This window comes from Lissotriton helveticus, chromosome 10 (assembly GCF_964261635.1).
Source record: "Lissotriton helveticus chromosome 10, aLisHel1.1, whole genome shotgun sequence".
NCBI lineage: Eukaryota > Metazoa > Chordata > Amphibia > Caudata > Salamandridae > Lissotriton > Lissotriton helveticus.
In genome coordinates this window covers 868370710-868392269 of record NC_136071.1, presented here as the reverse complement: position 1 = coordinate 868392269, position 21560 = coordinate 868370710, and the positions used below count along the sequence as shown (strand labels likewise).

Sequence of the window (21560 nt, the reverse complement as noted above, 5' to 3'; positions counted from 1 at the left end):
CACACAGAAGGGTCAGACAAGAAAACAGCAACTTTCTAAAAGTGCTGTTCTCAAACACAGGATTTAAAAACAACCTTTCCTAAAAGATGTGTTATTAAATTCTGAGTTCAGGGATACTAGATACTTATGTCCTATCTTGTTCCTATGGGAAGAAATGCTGTTAACCACTGTAGCCAGCATCCCCCATGTTAACCTATGGAGCAAGATAGCCTTACAGTAGTGAAAAACGAAAATGGCTGCCATTCACTACCAGAGCATGTCACCTGCACTAGTACATGCTCTACCTTTTGCATACACTGCACCCTGCCCAGGGGGGTACCTTGGGCCTTCCATAGGGGTGACTGATGTGCACAAAAAGGGAAGGGTTAGGCCTGGTCAGTGGGGCCACTGACCAGGAGGACATGGCAGTTCTAAACTGCCCATAGGCACTGCAGTGGCAGGCCTGAGACATCATTTTAGGGCTACTCCTGTGGGTGGCACAATCAGTGCTGCAGGCCCACTAGTAGCATTTGTCATCACCAGCCCTAGCACACCCTGTGCACTTTACTAGGGACTTCATGGTGATACAAATATGCCAAACATGTATATCCAATCAGAATAACCATTTACACAGAGAGCATATGCACTTTAGCACTGATCAGCAGTGGTAAAGTGCGCAGAGTCCTATTGCCAACAGCCACGGGTCAGGAAAAATAAGGGAGGAAGAAGCAAAAAGTTTGGGGATGACCCTGCAAGAAGGGCCAGTTCCAACACAACCCCCTTCCAGCCTAAAGCCAGGGTAGACCAAACGATACCTCGATGGGATTCCCTGCTTAAGGCGATAGAACACAGAAACTGGCCCACACAGCAGGGCAGTCCTGTTCTACGCCGGCCTAAACCCAGTTGGATCACTCTATCCATACTCTCAGAGTCCACCATGCCAATCCATGTGGAAACCTTCTCTTCACCTGTGGACACCACCTGTACAGCACCTAACCTTAATTTACTCACAGGTGTGTCCCAACAGACCGACAGCAAGCCACAGTGACCACCAACAGTGATCAGGGATGAGACCCAGGCCTCATGCCTCTCATGGCTCTCAAACCCCTGTGGCATCAGACGGTGGGGGGCAGTAGCCCCAGGTGCTTGGCACCCTTTGTCCACTCCCTCTCTTGTCAGGTCAGGTCTGACATCCTGGCACTGACCCACCAGTCCCGGACCAGTATCCGGCGGCTGGACAAGAGGCTGAGGTGGGCTTCCCCACACCAGGTCCTCCTCTTCCTTGGGGCTCTGTACCCTCCCACCTGGAGCGGTACCCCCTTCTAGAATAGCCAGGGCACCTGTGGCAGGTATCCCGCACCATTCATCCACCAGTTCAGGGGTGCTATCCTGCAACTGGTTTTCCAGGTCAGGGGGGATACCCCGGGCCTGGCCCTCAAACCTAGGCTCCCAAGCCTCCAGGTCAGACAGCACCTGAACCTGGCTTCCCCACCTAGGGTTTAACCCCTCAGGTTGTACCGGGGTCAGAGGCGAGGACTCCCTCCCTCTGTACCCCCTTCCAGAGCGCTGCACCCTCCCTACTGGAGGGGTACCTCTGGGAACCATATTGGTCAGGACACTGGTTACAGATGTCCTTCCTTCCAGGTCAGGCAAATCCTGAACCTGGTCTCCCAACCCAGGGACCAAAACCTGCGGTTGTGCATTTGCCTGGCACGCCAGGACTTCTGGGGACTCACATAGTACCCCCTTGAGGGTGACACACAACTCATGTGTCCTGTGACAGTCTGCCTGGTGCAGATCTCCCGACCCCTGTCCACCTGACAGCGCGGGAAGATCCCACAGGACAGAAGTGAGGTCACCATGGTCACTCACTGGGGACTCAGCCCTTCTGACTGGTCCCTGACCCACTGGTTCTCCCACTGGGGACTCCTTCCCCCTCTCACCCCTCAGTCTGGACTTCTGTACCCTCCCAAGTGGAGCGGCACTGCCAGACACCAGAACTGATGGAGGCCTGGTTACAGGCACTCCCCGTTCCCCAGACACTAGGAGATCCTCCTCAAATGGCCTACAAGTACAGTCTAGGTCCCCAACCTGGTGTTCCCCTAAGGAACCCTCCAGGCCCTGAGACTGGGTTTCGGGCACCATGAGACACACCGTCCCACACTCATTCCTTCTCCACTGAGACCGGACATGAGCCCCTACACCCCTCCCACTACACTGGGACCTACCTGGGCTACACTGAACCGCTTCCACCTCACAGGTCTGGAAGATATCTAAGCCACTCCTTTTGGGATCACTCCCCAATGCCTCCTCAGACTCTCTGGAATCCACCAAGAGGTCTGCCTCCAACGCAAGCTCTCTGGGATCAGAGAACTCACACTCCACCGGGTGTTGGCATAGCTCTGGAAAACAGGGACTTAAAATATGCTCTCCAACAAATGAATCACACAGCCCCCCACAATTGTTAACCAAGCTACCCTTTGCCTCACCCTCCAGTGCCTCACACAAGTACCCCACACCACTCTCCTGAGACTGGCAAGACAGTATCTGACTGTCTCTGTCACACAACCCACACTCTTCTGGCTGATCTTCACACACACCAAGGTTTCTACCATGGGGGAACCCCTCTTTCTGTACCTCTCATCTAGAGTCAGTAGAGTGTCCCTCCCACCACTAGGAATATGGTCCCCTGTACCAGTCCCCCTATCTACTTCAGGGACACTGCACTCCACTGGAACTACATCATAAACCTGAACCCCCTGGTGTATGTCGACCCCCTCCCTCAAGTCAGGCGCCACATCTCTGGGTGTTTGTACCTCTCTCTCCGCACTAGTTATCATAATCATGCTGCCACCATCTGAGCTGGACTCCACCTCCAACTCAGCAAAGCTCCTTCCTTGAGCGTCCCATTTTTCTTTCTGGGCTAAGGCCCACCGGATCATACCTTCCTTGCTTAGCCGGTCTAATTCTCTGCACCTTTGCTCAGTAGCAAGGAGCCACTCATCTTTCTCTTCCTCACAGTCAGAGAAGTCCTCCTCCTCAGAATCATCTGCTAATGTTGCTTCCCAAATTCTGGCCTCATGGGAATACAGGCATGCCTCAAGATCCCTCCTTGTGAAACCTTTCTCCATGGACAGCCCCCTCTTCTTGCAAAAGGCTTTTATCTCCTCTTCTGTGTAGATGCACAGGTGGAAAAAGTTGACTTCCATTTTGGCAGGATTTTACAGGTGCAACACTAGCCAGAGTCTCAATATCCACAAATCCTTCCAGGAGGACACCGGAAAAACAAACAGTATGTGGTGGCGTCGTGGTCTGCACTCACTAGTGATGTACGCCAATTACTGTGGGTCAAGTACAAATACAAGTTCAAATCCCACCGCCTGACCACCAATGTTAGATCTGGGGGTCTCTAGTTGGCAGAGGTAGGTACCACTGTCCAAATAGGGACCCTTTCTTCTACTCAGGGCAAGGAAATAACCCTCTGAGGTAACCCCTGCTCACCCTCTAGGTAGCTTGGCACGAGCAGTCTAGGCTAACCAGAGGCAATGCGTAAAGTATTTGTACCAACACTCACAGTAACACAGTGAAAACACCACAAACTGACTCCACAACAGTTTAGAAAAATAAAGGTATTTTTAATCTAAACTACACAAGACCAAAACGACAAAAATCCAACAAACACAGTTCAAGAATATGGTTTCAAAAAGAGTTCTTAAGGTTGCGTTAGAATTCTCTACGTTGCGATAGAATTCTCTATTGATGCGTGAAAAGTTCACAGTTGCGTCACGTTTACTCACAGTACCTTTTAGATGCAACAAAGTTCCAAAAGCAGAAGCTGGTGCGGTGGAAAACAAGCGATGCGTTGCTCCTGAGACCCTGGGGAGGCGATGCGACAGCCCCGCTGCAGCAGCGGGCGTGTTGCAACGAATCCGGTCTGTATGGGGAGGAAGGCCACTTGTATGGATTCCGATGCGTAGGTTCCGTAGGAAGTCTGTTCTCGCAAAGGCACGATGCGACGATCTCGTAGGGGCTGCGACGATCTCCGGGGCGACGATGCGCGGTCCAGCGGGGATCCTCTCCCTCGCAGCTCCTCGATGCGTTGATTCTGCGACGATGCTCGCAGCGACGTGATGCGGTCCGCAAGCAAGCGGTGCGGCGATCTCACCCAGCGACGACAGGCTCTGCGACGATACTCGCAGCGATGTTCGATTCTCCCGCACCGGTCTGGTGCGTCCCGCAAACGAAGGATGCGACGCCTCTGGCAGCGGCGTCAAGGGCTGCGACGATCTCGACCTCCGTAGCGGCGGGAAACTTCTCGCACTGTCGGGGATGCACTCCGCAAGCAAGCGATGCAACACTTTTCAGATTCAAAAGTCACTCAAGCTTAGTTTCAAGCTTCCCAGCTCAGGTACAACTTCCAGAGGCCCCACAACTGGATCAAGCACTCTAGGAAGGACAGAACTCTCTCAGCAGAGTTCAGGGAAGCTGGGGGTGAAGTCCTTTTGTTCCTGGGACTTCAAAACAGGGAGCCAGCTCTTCTCAGGCCCTTGGAGATTCCTTCAAGACAGGGGACACAGCTCAGCAGCAAAGTCCTTCCCCTCTCCTTGGCAGCAAAGCAACAGGTCAGTCCAGCAGAGCAACAGCAGGACAATCTTCCTTCTTCAGTTTCAGCTTTCTCCTTGGAAGAGGTTCCTTCTTGATTTCCAGGATGATCTAATTTTCTGTTGTCAGGGGTCCTGTACTTATACCCCTAAAGTCTTTGTTCTCTTGGTGCATGTGGGCCCTGAGCCCGGTCTAAACCAGTTCTGGGTGGATCCTGAGCACTTTGTTTTGCTGGCTGCATCTTTCCTTTCAGAGTGAGGGGCAGGGTCCTCAGCCGCCCAGCAGGGGGGTGGAGCCAGCATTGTGGAAGGCAGGCACAGCCCTATTCAGCCCAGGTGCTAACTCCTCCCACCACTCCAGTAGCAAATGCAGTCATTCAGCCTAGTGCTGACTCATCCATCCTCCTGGGGAATCCCCAGCCCCGTCACTCTCAAACCAGACAGTCAATACACAAACAGGCCCAGGCACACAGAAGGGTCAGACAAGAGAACAGCAACTTTCTAAAAGTGCTGTTCTCAAACACAGGATTTAAAAACAACCTTTCCTAAAAGATGTGTTATTAAATTCTGAGTTCAGGGATACTAGATACTTATGTCCTATCTTGTTCCTATGGGAAGAAATGCTGTTAACCACTGTACCCAGCATCCCCCATGTTAACCTATGGAGCAAGATAGCCTTACAGTAGTGAAAAACGAAAATGGCTGCCATTCACTACCAGAGCATGTCACCTGCACTAGTACATGCTCTACCTTTTACATACACTGCACCCTGCCCAGGGGGGTACCTTGGGCCTTCCATAGGGGTGACTGATGTGCACAAAAAGGGAAGGGTTAGGCCTGGTCAGTGGGGACACTGACCAGGAGGACATGGCAGTTCTAAACTGCCCATAGGCACTGCAGTGGCAGGCCTGAGACATCATTTTAGGGCTACTCCTGTGGGTGGCACAATCAGTGCTGCAGGCCCACTAGTAGCATTTGTCATCACCAGCCCTGGCACACCCAGTGCACTTTACTAGGTACTTCATGGTGATACAAATATGCCAAATATGTATATCCAATCAGAATAACCATTTACACAGAGAGCATATGCACTTTAGCACTGATCAGCAGTGGTAAAGTGTGCAGAGTCCTATTGCCAACAGCCACGGGTCAGGAAAAATAAGGGAGGAAGAAGCAAAAAGTTTGGGGATGACCCTGCAAGAAGGGCCAGTTCCAACAATAACCGTGGAGTAGTCCGAGAGTACCTTAGTACCTATGTCAGTGTCAAGAGTTTGAGAGGTCACACTATTGTCAATGAGGGAATAATCATTTCTGTAGTAGGTCATATGTACGCTGGAGAAGAATCCAAAGTCTCACTCTCCCTCATGTTTTCTTTCCCCACTACTGAGCATAATACACTGTAGGCACCCAAAGTATCCTGCATGATTGTGTGTAAGTAAGTGTTCGCATTTTTAGAGAGAACATGAATTTTATGTATGAATTACATTGATGCAGGGTCTGAATGTGTTGCAATATGGGCATTCTAGGCATACTTGCTTCATTTTTTGGTGTTCGCTAGCAGTCGGTTTGTTGCCTTATTTTAGGGCATGGCCCACTACATCTTCCCTCTCTCTCTCCCCTCTCTCTTTCTTTGTCTGCATGGCCTGATCTGCTGTCATTCCTAGATGAACACTATATAGGTTTTGTATCCTATTTTAAAAGTGACCTTTGCTACTTTAACTATTCGGTGGATTCCCTAATTATTTTTCCAGTGGAGAAGTGTAACTGTGGAGAAGTGTGGCTCAATGGTTAGAGCGGCAGACCCTGATGCAGAGGTCTGGCCCGGGACAAGGGTTCAACTCCTGCCTTGGCTGGTCTCGGCGGATCTTGGGCTCATAATTCCTCGGACCTGATTTCTCGCCTCGGTGCCTACTCTAAGCATGGGTCCCAAGCTGCAACTCTGGGCAATAGCTTGCTTAGTCTCCACAACGGCCCCCTACAGCGCTAGGGATGCCTGGTTGCACCCTGGGGATGTCCAGCAGTGGACATTTCACGGGGAAAAACCAGGAAGGGTTCCCTAGCGGTATGAGTACAGCGCCAGGACACTCAGGAGTATCAGTGCGCTTTACAAGTACGGCTACATTTACCCGTTTTTTTTTTACAATCGCTACCTATAATGCTAAAAATGTTATGTTTTCTGAAGTCAGAAAACAGCTGTTAAAAACATCTGGAAAAAACTATGACCCTCTCTCTATGCGAGCTCATATTTTCGCTGCACAAGTGGGCTGGCCATTTGTACAAGGCAAAACTCCATACGTCATGGTCCAAGACTCACTGATAACGGTTACAATCAAATAGTAAATGCGTTAATGGCGCTTACAGCCAGTAGCTGGTCTCAGTGTGTGCCTCTGTAGAGATTGCAGAAGCTCTGTGAGACATCTAAATCATCCTCTGACAGGTATAAAATGGAGGATGCTTTAAAGCAAAGCAGTGGAAGATTCGGTGTTTATACAGGATTCTGGCATGCTAAAACGAGCACAGTACAGCATGCTGAATAGTTTTTGACTGTTGGACAGTGTGAGAAATTAAAATTACATATTTTTAAATGCTTGTCATTTCTTAGTGGCACTTGCGCCATTCATGACTAATTATTGCAAATTAATTTAAAAAAAAGGGGGAGAAAGAGGTCAGGTTACAGAGGACTCGGTCTCCTTTATTCAATCAGACAACAAAGAAAATTCTCACTTTGCTGAAATTGGCTATCTATCCATTATTCTTTATAGTTTAGGAAAACAAAGTTTTCTTACAATAACCCTCATCCACCAAGATATCTCATGGGGGCATGCTTCATCATAGGGTTCTTCCCGTCCCGCTGGGTGGCAGGGCGTGGTGCCTCCAAAGAGGACGTGGGAGTACTTTGTGAGATGGACACTATACAGCAAATGATGATATAAGAGTTGTAGAGTCTACCGTACGGTTAAAAAATACCTGGCTAAGTAGGAACTAAATATGTATTCAATCCTCCTGCTGGTATTGTTAAAAATGGGGAAAGGAGAGGCACACGTCTATGTGTGTGCATCTCGCGGTCAACATGTTTCAAGCCATTACCCCAAGGCTTTTCTTCAGTTCCATACCATTAATCCCTAGTACCACTCTCCTATTAGTGACACCACATAGGTCTTCTTAATAAATATTAAAGGAAACACACATATAATACGATACCCAATTAGTATTTGTTCTTTTTAGATCTCTTAGCTCAACAGGGAAGGGACGCTTGTAGTCACACGGTTTCAAAGCTACTGCCTTGCCATGCACATTTTGCCTGCCTATGGCTCCGATGTGCAAATATCCAAAGGATTAGGTGGTTGTTCGGTTGAATCGCTTTGTGGCTGTTTGAACAAGTGAGGCATGCGAGTAATATGGGTTTGGCATAGTGTTCAGCTTTCTACCATGCTTACATAATAGTTATTTATTTTATTATTGCCCCACTGTCTCTGGTAGAAAAGTACTGTTTGAACTGAGTGCTCTTTGAGGCTCTTTATTGTGAAATCTGTGACCCTATGCTTGTTGAATGATATATTGTGTTCCTTTTAAGCATGGCTCTGTTTTACAACTTTCCTCTGTAAAGAATGAAAGATATACAGGAGCTAGTGTCATCTATAAAAAAATGAAGAGATGAAGATAGGTATGCATGCTAAAAGAATGAAAAAGAACTGTGCAACAATTGCAATTCATTTTCATCTTTTTACAAAAGATCAACCTATTTAATTTGTGTGAAAATAACAACATGAGAAATTCACCTGTAGCACCAAATGTATGTTTCGGGAAAATAAAAATTCTGGAAATTATTTGTATACCTTTATTTCATTTTTTTCTGTTTGCTCTGGGTTGTTAAGGTGTAGTTAAATTTTTTTGAAGTTAGAAATGTGGAAATAATAAATGTTTATCTGGCATGATTTGCTTACTGAGGTCAGGATAAGGCCCTATGAAATTTTAATTAAAACAGCGTGATCCGCATAATTTTGTGATTTTTGAATTACACTGCTTATGGGAAATTCTAAAAATTAAGCCACGTGGCATAACTATGCTGACATTTGCTACAAAATTATGGTGCAGCAGCAAAGGAAAAGCATGAAAAACCAGAACACAAGCAGTTGTTTTAGGTTTTTTTAATACAGAATGCATCGGTAGGAAATTGGATTACTGGTTGAGGGGGATGAAACCCTACTCAAGCATTAACCACAATTACTGTCAGAGTGAAGTCACAAGGAAACCCCACATTAACCTGTGCTTACTAGGCACAGAGCAGTCAGGCTTCTCTTAGATTAAATATGTAAAGAATGTGTGCAGGATATCAAACAGTAATAAAGAGAAAACACAACTCAAGAAAAATCCTACACCAATTTGGAAAAATAGAGTAAAAATTAATCAAATATTTGACACAAAATGAGACAAAAGGTAAGTATAGTGCCTAAAAGCAGAAAGTGCCACTCGTTGTTATCTGGCTGTGCAATACTAGGTGAAAGTCATAAGTTTATGCTGACCACGATGGACCACAGGCTGGATACAGGGATCAGTTTAGTCCGACTAAAAAAGGTACCTTGTCAAAGTCCCATGTGAAAAGTCCATTTTGGGCCGTGAAGTGTTGCAGATGGTCATCGCTGGAGTGCAAAGAGAAGGATGGGCATCACAAAGGATTGCCGCTGCACCTCAAAGGCTGTCCAGCATCCTAGCTGGTCATCGCTGGCGATTCGCATTGGCTGTCACCGTGGGCTTTTGATGCTGTAGTGCGAAGTGCAGATCTTGCGTGTCCCAACGCCTCTGTCGGCCGCTGTAGCGTGAAGAGTCTCGTTCACCGGAGCTCTGCTTTGGTGGTTGGCGCGAACAAAAGATTTTGGCAAAAAAGGGCTCGTATGCTGTGGCAAATAGCCCAAAACTTCAGGACAAGCTCAACTGATCCCACATCAAGGGTCACAACTTGGGAATTAAGAACTCATTCCAGTCGAGGCCAGCAGGTCTCGGGCAGGTCCAGTTGCAGGATCAGGACGCAGGTCAAATGGTCAATGCAGGGAGGCCTTTGGGTCATGTTATGTCCCTGTAGCTCAGAACTGTAGGTCAGTCAGCTGACCCCTAGAAGCACTTTAGCCTGGGATCAAGGGTGCAGGGCCAGTCTTCCTACTCAGCAAGCAGGTCAGCAGAGTAGCAGGACAGCAGAGTAGCAGTACTTCTGGCAGCAGAGCAGCACATCAGTTCACCTTCTGTAGTATGCACAGGTCCAGAGGTGGACTGAAGAGTTGGGTCTGAGGGTGCAGTATTTATACCTGGTGCCAGCTTTGAAGTAGGAGAGGTTTCTAGAAGCTTCCACCCCTTGAGGTGTCAAGAGCTTCCTCCATCGCCTGGCCCCAACTTGTCTGGGAACACAAAAGACTAGTGTCAAACCCTGTGTGAGTGTGCTGGGGCAGAGCTTTGTGATGTGCAAGTGTGGTAAGTGACAGCTCCAACCCCCTCATCATGCCAGAGATGACTCATCCTGCCAACATCTATTCCCCCTTTGTCTCACTGTCTGAGAACAATACACAAGTATCTACTGCCAGCTACTCCTAGTAATGTGACCCAGGGGTGGGCTGTAGGCACCAATAAGTTGTGATATGAAAATGCCAACTTTCTAAAAGTGCAAGTTTCGGAATTATGACTTAAAATGCAACCTTACCATTAAAGAGAGTTTTATTTAACATTTCTTTAGATACCAAACTCGACCTTCCTACTCTACTCAAAATTGAAAATGATCACTCATTAAATGTAATAAGTTATTCCGATGATACCTATGGGAGAGGCAGGCTTTGCAGCAGTGAAAAACAAATGTAAAGGTTTTTCACCAGGATATGAAAAAGGACATGTCCAACTTTTTTAATTCACTGCACCCCGACCTGTGGCTTGTTCAGAGTGTATTTAAAAGGAAGGTTTTGGCCTGGCAAAAGTTTTATTTTGCAAAGCTGTAATGGCAGTTTAATACTGCATTCATAGGCTGCAATGTTAGGCTTGAGGACAGCTTAATAGGATACTTAAATGGGTGGCACAAGCAGTGCTGCAGGCCCAATAGTTCATTTAATTTACAGGCCCTGGGTACATGTAGTACCATTCTACCAGGGACTTACATGAAATGTGCCAATTGGGTGTTAGCCACATGTTACAATGGTTTGAGCACACACACTTTAGTACCATTTAGCAGAGGTAAAGTGCACAGAGTCCTAAGGCCAACAAAAACGAGATCAGCAAAAATGTAAAGACAACATGTTTGGGGGAAGTCCACTCTAAAACTGACAGGGCTGACGACATCATTGTCTCAAAAGCTGATGCAAGGATGATTTTGACGCTTAAATATAGTGCTAAATGGCACATTTGCATTTTGCATAATTACTTGTAAATTTGCCTCATTTTCCCAAAATGTCATGTCATTATGCGAATCCAAATTACACAAATTTCTCATACCCCTAGCTATCATGAATTTGGCCCTGACCTCCAATTTAACAAAGCATACGCAATCAGTGCATTCTGCAAGATTCGGGGTATGTTTGCTTAAAGTAACCATTACATCTTGTAACAATGATTTGGAAAGTGCAGAACTGGGTACACAGTGTGAGGTGTAAAAATATTGACCTGACAAACGTACATCATAAGTTAGTTTTACATAAAAGAAGGCATTACATGGCAATATAACAAATTATTATATATAGTAAAGTGGCCAGTAAGAGAATGGGCATGCAGAGAGAACTGCATTTTTACTGTCAGCTATTGGCTGTAATAGAGCAATGATTAAATCGATTTAAAGACTAAAATATTTGGTCGTCAATACAAGTAATATCTCAAGAATGGCTCCAGGATAAATTGGGCATGGGCACTAACCTTTCCTCTATCTTAAATTGTATTTAATCAGCAGCAAGTCTAAAGATTACGTGAAAATACAAACATTAACCCATCGCTCCTTCTGTCCATGCACCTGTCCCTCTATGTGAGCCTGCTTGTTTACGGTCTGACTGCATTGATGATGTGTAGGATGTCTGTATGTATGTATGTGTGTGTGTAGGCAAGCCTCTGTGTAATTGTCTGTTGACACTTGTAGGCGGCTCTTCATGGCATGACCTATCCTTGTAAACTCTCCATCAGACCCTAATCTCTCATGCTGGTTGCCCCCCCTTGATTCCTATTTCCTAACATCTAGAGCCTGCTCGTTTACTGTTTGTCTGCATCGATGAGGTATGGGATTTCTGTGTTCGTGTTTTTGTGTTCAAGTCTCTGAATAATTATTTGTTGTCACTGGCAGCTGGCCTTCCCTGAAATTCTTGTTGCAATATTCATTTCCTAACTCTCCATCACACCTCAATTCCTCATTCTGGTTGCCCACCCTTGATTCATATCTCCATTGATCATGAGGTCCCATCTTTCATCTCATGCTGCTCCTTTTCTTCCTCTGCCGTGTCTTTGCCCACCAGCCAACAAAAAACAACTGTTGACTGAATCTCTCTTTAGGGAAAGATTATTCTATTCAGACTCTTCAGTGTTTCCTTCTTTCTACTCTGCTGTTGCAGGTACCATTTTCAGACAGCCTTGTAGTAGCATTAGACAAACAACCTAAACTAAAACAAATGTGTTTTGTAAGGAGGTTACTTATCTAGTACTTTATGCTATATGTTTGTATGTTAGGTGCTCTGTGTGCCTTTTCATCTGCCGAGCTGTGTGCAGTGATACCTGTAGGCTATGCCGTTCTGTTTACTTTGTTGCCTTCATGTGTCATCTATGTCAATGTTTAATATGATGTTTATGTTAGTGCATGCTTCATAAAGAGGGTGAACCAGTTGTATTGTCGGTGCATTATTTTTTCTAAATCTTGCTATTTTATCGCTAATGCTTTAGGAGCCTTATAGGATGTTAAAAGTATGTCGCTTGGTCTTTCTTTTGTCTCAAGGATCATTATGACTGGGGGCTACGAGCTGTGAAATCAGTCCTGGTTGTAGCTGGATCTCTGAAACGAGGAGATCATAAGAGACCTGAGGATCAGGTGTGTATCCAAATGTTTTCTGTATTTGAACAATATGATCATTATTGACTTCCTGGTGAGGTGGTGAAAAAATGTCAAGTACTACGTTTGTTTCTAAAATTAGCATGACTTTCCCTTGCATATTCTCTGTTACACAAACCATATATTCTTTCTCCTCTGATTCGGCACCATCTATCTGGAATTTAAGTTTTATTCTTGGTGATGATTTATCATTTTTCATCCACCTCCAATATTCTTAAACCTATTCATCTTGCTTTTTCCTTCTCAAAATTATGAAAAATCTTACTTTATCTCCCCTACCACACATGGCATCTATGGGGCCAGGCGACCATTCTCAGTCACCTGGACTATTGTAATGTTATGTTTTTAGCTTGTCTTACATACGTCCTGATGTGTCTTCCGCATTTAAAGAATGCTGTGGCCTATCTGGCTGTGCCACAACCTCTGGATGCTCTTAAGAACTTAGATTGGCTTCCAGTACCAGCCTGTATAATTTTCCAATGTCTTTGTTTGGTCCTCAGGGCTTACCATGGCTTTGGTGGTCTTCTGTAAGGCTAGCTCAAAGTTCCTCACTACCGTCCATCCAGTTATTTAAGATCTGGCACGGCCAGGCTGTAAGTCATGCCTAGATTTTGAAGTCAGTCAATTGGTGGTCACTGTCTTTCCATTGTTAAAGGTAAACACAGGAACTCTATGCACTTCACTACTCAAGCACAGAACCAGCTACTACATTTCCGCAAAGTATCAAAAACATGTATTATTCTGAAATATCATAATTAATTCCCAACCTCCTCAGAGATGATTTTTGTCAGTTCTAGCACTATGAGACTGTTCAGGTATTAGCACGCCGACCATCACTGCTTACAAATTCTGATATATGCTCAAGTTTGAAGAAATAGAAATGTGCAGTACAATGCTAAATTGTCAACAGAATGTATCTGAATATGTTCACTCGCGAGTGGAATGAGGACATCAGCTGCTCGTAGTACACACCTACCCACAGACACACACACGAATACACACAGACACACACACACACACCCCGTTTATTTTGGCAGCAGCCGCCTGCTACATACCTACGTGTGGCACCCACAATAGACTTGAAGATATCATGGAAACAAAAGAACGGCATTGTCAATACATTGTAGCTATAGAAGATAAAACGGACAGGCTGCTGGCCTGGTTATTGAAGAGGGGAAAATCACGTCGGAAAATTATGTTTTCCGATAAATTATATTTGCAACGGGCCAAGCAGGGAAAAGTAATATACAGGAGTACTTAAGGCGCCTCTCCCTAAAATGACTAACTGGGGACCAAAGAGTGACTGTAGAAGAAAGGATAACCAGGGCAGAACTAGTGCTAGCCAAACTGGAAATGCTGACAGGTAAGATTTCCGTTAGCAACGACTTACCCATGAACATGTACCAATCATAAACTGGCTTGTTGGTGGATAAACTTCTAGATGTCTATCCGAAAAAATGTTAAGTAGGTCAGCTGCTGAAAACAAGAAATGAGTCGCTGATGTACTTAAGGGCATATTGGCTTTGGCCATGATTAACATAGACACAAAGCTCTTAAGCAATATCTTGGCCAAAAGACTACTGAAACAAGTGTACAATGATCAGTGTGGGTTTATAGGACAGAGACGTTCACTGTGCAACATAAGGGCCTATCCTATGTAATTCAAGTGGTAATTCAATTGATGGCAGCAGCGGCTCCTCTGCAATGGCGGTGGTGCATCGCCCCAGTCTCTGCAGAAGAAAAATAAAATGATAGTAAAAGAATTTTATTATAGTTTTATTTTTCTCTGACAGCCAATACGGCAGAGCCGAGGACGAGCCGGGCATCCTGAGTAACAGCCAGCATAGTTTTTGGGCCCTGGAAGTGCGCAAATTAGGCTTGCCTGGCCTTCTTAGGCCGGCCAAACCATCATGCACACTTTGATTTCTCCCCCCAGCTGTATTGTACAGCCAGGTGGAGAAACGGCAAAGACTACCAGTCACTTAATGAGTGCCTAACCAGGCTGCTCAGACCAATGCTGGCACTGCTCTCATGCTGGCGCTGCTCTTTATTGGGTGGGAGTGGCCCATGGACTTCCTCATACTTCTTCCTCGAGGCGGCTGGCAGCAGGAGCAGCAGCATGAGGTAAGTGTTTTTTTAATTATTTTTATTTGCCCCCCACCCCGCGCTGCCCCACAAGTTTATTTTGGCAGAAGCCACTCCTGATAGATGGAAGGGTGATACGATAATTTAAGGACCTGTAAAAAGCATGCACAGACTGTTAGGTTTATGGTAACGGTTTACTCTTGTTTTGTGGCAGTCATCTGGCATGACCTGCATTGTCCTATAATTCAAAATCAATAAAAAGGTATATAAAAATGTCCATCCTGAATTGTGAACGTTTAACTGTAATAATTCTGTCAATAATTGCTCCATCAGGAAGGAAATTGTCTAAAAAAACTGAAGCAGTTGTGATGCCACTACTGTTCAACAAATACCTCTTGAAATCACTTTTCTGGCTCGCTTGTATGCACTAGCTAACCTATTTTTTCTGCACCCATGATGAAACAGTAAACAGCAAGACCAGACCTTTGAACAAATTGAACACATGAGCTGATGTTCAGCAAGATATTTGCCTGACACAAAGGTATAGTCAGTCCTGATTCCAGGAGACCCACAGCTGACAGTATCTGTGTCAGTGCCCTTCTCAGAAGCCTACCTTACCCTATGAAGAAGTGCAGGGACACAGTGTCCATTGGTGAGACACAGTGTGAGGAGCCCACTGAACCTCATTCATGTCTGTTACTACTTAACTAGGCTTATTGTTCTATTCAGGCCCATGACCGCTATTCTTTGCTACTGGTTTTCGGTGTCTTGGGTCTCTCAGGTCTTCTTGCCACCACTGGCCAGCTGATCTCTAATGTTTTCTGCAGGGTTTTTCATAAATAAAAGACAGCTCCATTCGAACCGACATTTATAAATCAGGATTTACTCATGTGTGCCTCATTTTGTGGTCAAGCAATGGATTACATTAATTTTATGGAAAGACAGTAGCAATGTTTGCCTCCACAAATAAAGATAACAAGCATTGCCAAAGCTAATGGATCTCACCTATGCAAGAGTTATTGGGGTTGCCAAGATGTGTTAGCTGTGTTGTACACTAGCGTGGCTGCTGTTCAGCAAGGCTAAACATTAGTGGCATACAGGTGAGTGATGTGAAGTGGCATAGAGGGAGGTTGTGTACAGTGGAGTAGGGAGGTGTAGAGTAGAGTGGAGTAGATTTTCATGCAGTAGCATAGAATGGAGTAGAGTGTAATGGAATGGAGTAGAGTGTTGTGGAGGAAGCAGAGTTTCATAGACTGGAGCAGAGTGCAGTGGTGTATAGCGGAATGGTGTAGAATGGAGTAGAGTGGTATAGAGTGGAGCAGAGTGAAGTGGCATATAGTGTATTGGCATAGCTTGAAGTGATATGGAGTGGAGTGCTAGAATGAAGTAGTGTGTCATAGAGTGGATTAAAGTAGGGTGGGGCAGAACGTTTGGGTAGAATGGAGTGTCATTGAGTGGAGCAGAGTGAAGTGGCATAGCGTGAAGTGGTATAGAGTTGGAGTACTGGAATGGAGTAGTGTATCTTAGAGTGGAGTAAAGTTGGGTGGTGTAAGGCGTCGTAGAGTGTTGTAGAGTGACGTGGAGTAGAGTGTCAGGGTAAAGTGGAGTTGCATTGAGTGGAGTTTCATAGAGTGGTGTAAAGTGTTGTGGAGTGGAGGGAAGTGGAGTTTCGTAGAGTGAAGTAAATTGTTAGAGTGGCATTGAGTGTCATGGAGGGGTGTAGTGTTGGGGCGTAGAGTGGAGTGGGGGAAAGTGGAATGGCGTAGCATAGAGTGGAGTGGCTTGTTGTAGAGAGGAGTGGCCTGTCATGGAGTGGGGTGGCATGGAGTGACATGCCATAGAGTGGAGGGACATAGAGTGGACATAGAGTGGAGTAGTGTATCACGGGGGAGTAGAGTGTCATAGAGTGAAACAGAGCGAATGGGCGTAGAGCAGAGGGGCATAGAATGGAGTAGAGTGGCATAAAGTATTGTGTCATAGAGTGGAGTGGCAGTGAGTGGAGTAGTGTAATGGAGTAGAATGGAGTACTGTGTTGTAAAGTGGAGTGATGTAGCGGGATTTGGGTGGAGCGTCATAGAGTGGAGTGCTGTGGATTAAATTGGAGTAGCATAGTGTACAGTGAAGTAAATTGTCATAGAGTGGAGTAGAGAGGCATGTTGTGTCACAAAGTGTGTCGCAGAGTGGAGGGGAGTGTCATAGAGTGGAGTGTTGTTGCGTGACATGTTGTAGAGTGGAGTGGCGTGTCAAGAGTGGTGTGGAGTGGTGTGTGGTGGAGTACTGTGGCTTGAAGTGGCCTGTCATAGAGTGGGGTAGAGGGGATGGGCATAGAGTAGAGTACAATGTTGTAGAGTGGACTGGCGGAGTATGCATGGAGCGGTAGCGCACTGCCATTACAAACAACACATTTTCAGTTGAAATAATCATTACACTTGCAAAGACATACCATTGTAGTGATACAATTAATATACACCACACAAACGATACACAGAGTTAATTTAAAGACATGTACATTTTGTTGTGCGGTAGAAAAAAAGTGTTTTCATTCAAAACCCCAGCAAGATTGTCACGAAAATTCTCTTACTTTGAAGTCAGAGAAAAAGTAAACATCAAGCTCCATCGGGAGGCAGAGCCTTATATTTGACCTCTGTCTTTGAATGCATAGCAAATGTGACAAGATAAGTACAAAATGTAAAGTCCTGTTTAGAGAAGGTGATCACTCATGGAAGAATACAAGGAGAGAGGTAGACAGGCTATACTCCATGGAAGGGACTAACTTAAGCTGGACATCCTAAAACAAATAAAGCCAGCAAATGCAACGCAAGCAACTATTAGTTACAAAACACAAACCCAATTGTAAGAAGTGGACGGAATGAATTCCCACGGAAGATTTATAATAATAATGCGTCTTGTAACTCGCATAGCTACTTCTCACGAAATGTCCTAGTACTAGGATAATGGCCTCTGAGAAAAAGTGTTGGCCTTATGGCTGGATAGGTCTTAGTCAGATCCAAATGTCCATGTTATCAATTTTTTCATGAAAAAAGTTTCAGAAAGAGCATGGCCGAATTTCAGCAGGGAAGGAGTTCCAGACCTTTGGTGCAAAATGACTGTAAGTGCTTCTTCCAATTCTGGCTTTTTAAAAATTTGGAATGGTGGCCTGATTTGCTTCGGCCAATCTTAAATTCCTAGACAGAGCATAAGGAGAAATCATTGACTGCAGGTAAGCAGGCCTTGAAAAGCAAGAGCAGTGTAGCAATAGCAGAGAGCTTTGATGGTAATTCTTTGCTTCACTGATAACCAATGTAGTTTTCTCAGTGCGATACTTATGGAGGCAAACTTGGGAAGTCTGAGCAGTGCCTGAGCAGCCACAATCTGGTGCTGTTGAATTTTCTTCAAACAGGATTGAGATTTGCCTAAGTAGAGGACATTACAGTAGTCCAGCCTGGATAAAACCAGTGCCTGGACTACAGATTTGTGGGCGGACTCAGGTAAGAGAGGGAAAAATGTCTTTAAGGATCTTACCATCCTTAAAGAGTTTTCTGTGATGGCATTAATCTGGGCATCGAAGGAGAGTTTTTCTTCAATCCAGCTGCCCAAGCATTTGACCTTGGGTTTTGGAGGTGGGAATCATCTGATTTCTGTAATAATATTGAGAAATATTCTCAGTACCTAAAGCAAGATGCATAATTAACAAGTCTGACCAGGGTTTCGTTAGATGATGTCTAATATCCAAGTTCTCTGCAATTGTCAATAGATCACTATATACAAAGTGCAAACATCGCAGTGCTCTGGTGAATGTGTGAAAATAAACAACACAAACACAAGATACTATGCACCTAGGTTCAATAAATAACTTTAAAAAAAGAAGAACAGATAGCCAATCAATGCAAATCCATCAAATCGCATTAGATATATGAACCCTGGAGGAGATGTCAATGTTTCGACCCATGATGATTAAAGGGGTCTCATCAGGACTAAGTTGTTTGGCCTAGGATCAGCAGGACAGGGAAACGGAAACCAAAGAACAGCGTGCCAGTACTAAGTGTTCCCATCCAGTAATGACACAGGTAACCTACTCTTATACCCAACTCACTGATGGCAATGTGACCAGTCTAATGTGTTAAAAGTAAATAGATTCAGGAGCCGGGCCGAGCTAGTCTGGACAGGGCATACATCCGTCAATGGGATCATCGTGCAATCCTACTTCAATTAGAACAATTTTGTGACCCACTCAGTGTCGCAGATCTTAAATTCCAATGTGCTGCTTCTATGATTCCACAGGTCTTGTAACCTAATGGAAAAGCACAATAGAAGGGAGGTTCAATTAGTCTCACAGCCACTAGGTAGTTCAGAATCTACCCACATGCTCTTTCAAAATGGTGTTTAATCCCAGGCTCAGTATACTAGGGAGGAGTGTGCAATGCGACAACAAGGGGTCATGAATAAACACCAGACATGCGAGTGAATTTGGGTATGGACAGCTCTGTAAACACAACCCAATCACTTCTTCTTGGGCTAATCCACCCAATGCTGTGGTATGATGACTCTTCTTTCTCCTTTCGTGTAAGCAGATGACCATTTCTTGTATTTGAATTACTTTGTATTTTGACGTATCTTTGTACTGTCTGGCACCTGGTTGATCACTGCCTCACAGCACTTCTGATTACAGCGTTATTGTAGCAGGGTATATTGTAATCAGGAAACAGATCGGTATTAAGTTAAATAAGCTATTTATTCAAATAATAGTTACATTTACAAGAGACATAACAACTTCAACCACAATCAATATTTTGAAGAGCATTTGGAGAGAAGAAGGCATACCCATAGTTCTTATAACAGATAATGGCACGCAATTAACATCAGTTGAAATGAAGAACTTCTTATCCACTTGCGGCATTAAGCACACTCGTACCTCTTGATACAACCCACAGGGAAACGGCATTGTTGAGAGAGCCAACCGCCTAGTCAAAGGTACTATTCAAATGGCTATTTCCAGTGGAAAGGATGTGGATTCAATGATATCAGGAATGCTGTGGGCATATTGCTCGAGTGTGCATGGTGTCACGAACAAGACACCGTTTGAGATGATGCGTGGGAGACTCCCTAACACTAAGCTTGTTCCCACTTGGATCAGAGACATTGTCTCAAGAAATTCAATTCTCATTAATTCAGATTCTTCTCCTCTTCAACAAGGAGTAAACAGCAAGAGAAAAATGGGAAAGAAAATTTGTTCTGGTGACTGGGTTAAAATACGTACTGGTAGACCTGGTATTCTCTTTTCTAAATGTTTAGGACTTTACAAAGTCAAACTTGCTTTACCTTATTGTGTCATGATACTCCTGCTAGCAATACCTTTTTGTCCATGTCTGACAATGACCTTGTTTACAATCCTCAGGGGGACAATGCTTCTCAAAGGGTTGTACAAGGGGGAGGTGATGCTCCTGTTTCTTCTGGCTGATAGATACCATCATACATAAACAACATCAGAAGATTACATTGGTGGGGAAAACATGGCGGCAGTCGGCTGACTGCTGCAGTGCTCTGCTCCGTCCTGTCCCGCAGATGCCTTGTCGGTAAACTAGAGGAAACTGACTCGCCGACATTTTTCAATTTGTAAAGTCTTGGTCTTAAGTTTTTTATCGTGTAAAACGATATCGTATTACCTCGCTCGATGTGCCGAGTTGCTGTGGTCCGGAGCAGCGGTCAGAAGGCAGGGCAGGCGGCAGTCTCAGTAACCGCAGCGGCGAACGAGGAGGTGAACGCCCAGCACTTTGCGAGTCTCCACCTGCGCTGCATACGTGGAGGCAAGCCGCCGCCGAGTTGCATAGAGTGAGACGTACCCAAGCTCTCTACGGTGCTGTCAAAACCAACACTAACGGAGCTCCCTGCAATCTGGTTACCGGTCCTCACGCTTCACCAGTTATCAAACCGCACGAGGTTTTTACTCTTTGGTACATAAGCGTCACTTTAAAAGACGGAGTCTCCAAATCAGTCACAGTAAGTAAAGAATGTGTGAATGAGCGGATTGAAAGCAGAGCTTACTACGATTCCCTCTGCCAAACTCAGGCATACATGAGTGCTTCAGAGTCCGTCAGGAAGCTAAGAGGGAAGGGTGAAACAAAAGACCTAGTGGGGGTCGCAATATCTCGCAGAAAGAGAGGAAAGAGCACATTGCAAGACGTTGCAGAGGAGGCTGATAAGAAGGCTTCAGAGACAGGGAAAAGCCCACAATTAGACCTAGAAACATCCTCATATCTCTCAGTGGAGGTTAAAGCAAAAAGGGGGAGAAAACGTGCTAAAGCTAAACCCTCTACAGCTCCCGTTCCCAGAGTAACCCCCTCTTTGCGCTCATATTTCAAGGTGATTCCTCAGATTTTGAGCCTTGGGAGGGACCAAGTCCAATCCAGCAGTAATACTTCCAAATTGGGATTGGAGACCATGGAAAACAAAGAGTCGGATCTGCCACCTAAGACCTTAACTACTTTAGTTGAAAATCAAGCTGCTAGCATTGATCTGTCTCATACCACACAAGTAGTGGAGATCCCTTTGGCGGAGCTTGAGGTAGAGAGCTCCGAACTTAAAAATACAGCGGAACAAGGCACAATAGATGCTGAAAATTTAATGGTAGTGGATGAAATGTTATTACCTAATCCTTCAGTGAATGGTAGAAATGATTCAGCCGTAAGCTCTCTCAACAACATTGAAGATAATTTTGAGGCTGGAATATTCACTGAAACTTCCTTGGGCACACCTCAAGAATTAAGTGATGTGGCTGTTTCAGGCGCTGAGACAATATCTGCAGCATCTGTACAAGCAATGTTTGCGGCCTTATCTGCAGA

At 45.2% G+C, this 21560-nt stretch overlaps 1 protein-coding gene across 1 annotated transcript in view; it reads left to right on the top strand.

Annotated features, from left to right (window-relative positions):
- DNAH11 (dynein axonemal heavy chain 11) overlaps positions 1-21560 on the top strand; it is a 3642058-nt gene that overhangs the window by 1857681 nt on the left and 1762817 nt on the right. Inside the window, exon 38 of the mRNA XM_078663510.1 lies at positions 12523-12615. Coding sequence (XP_078519636.1) covers positions 12523-12615 — 93 coding nt within the window. The remainder of the gene's footprint in view (positions 1-12522; positions 12616-21560) is intronic.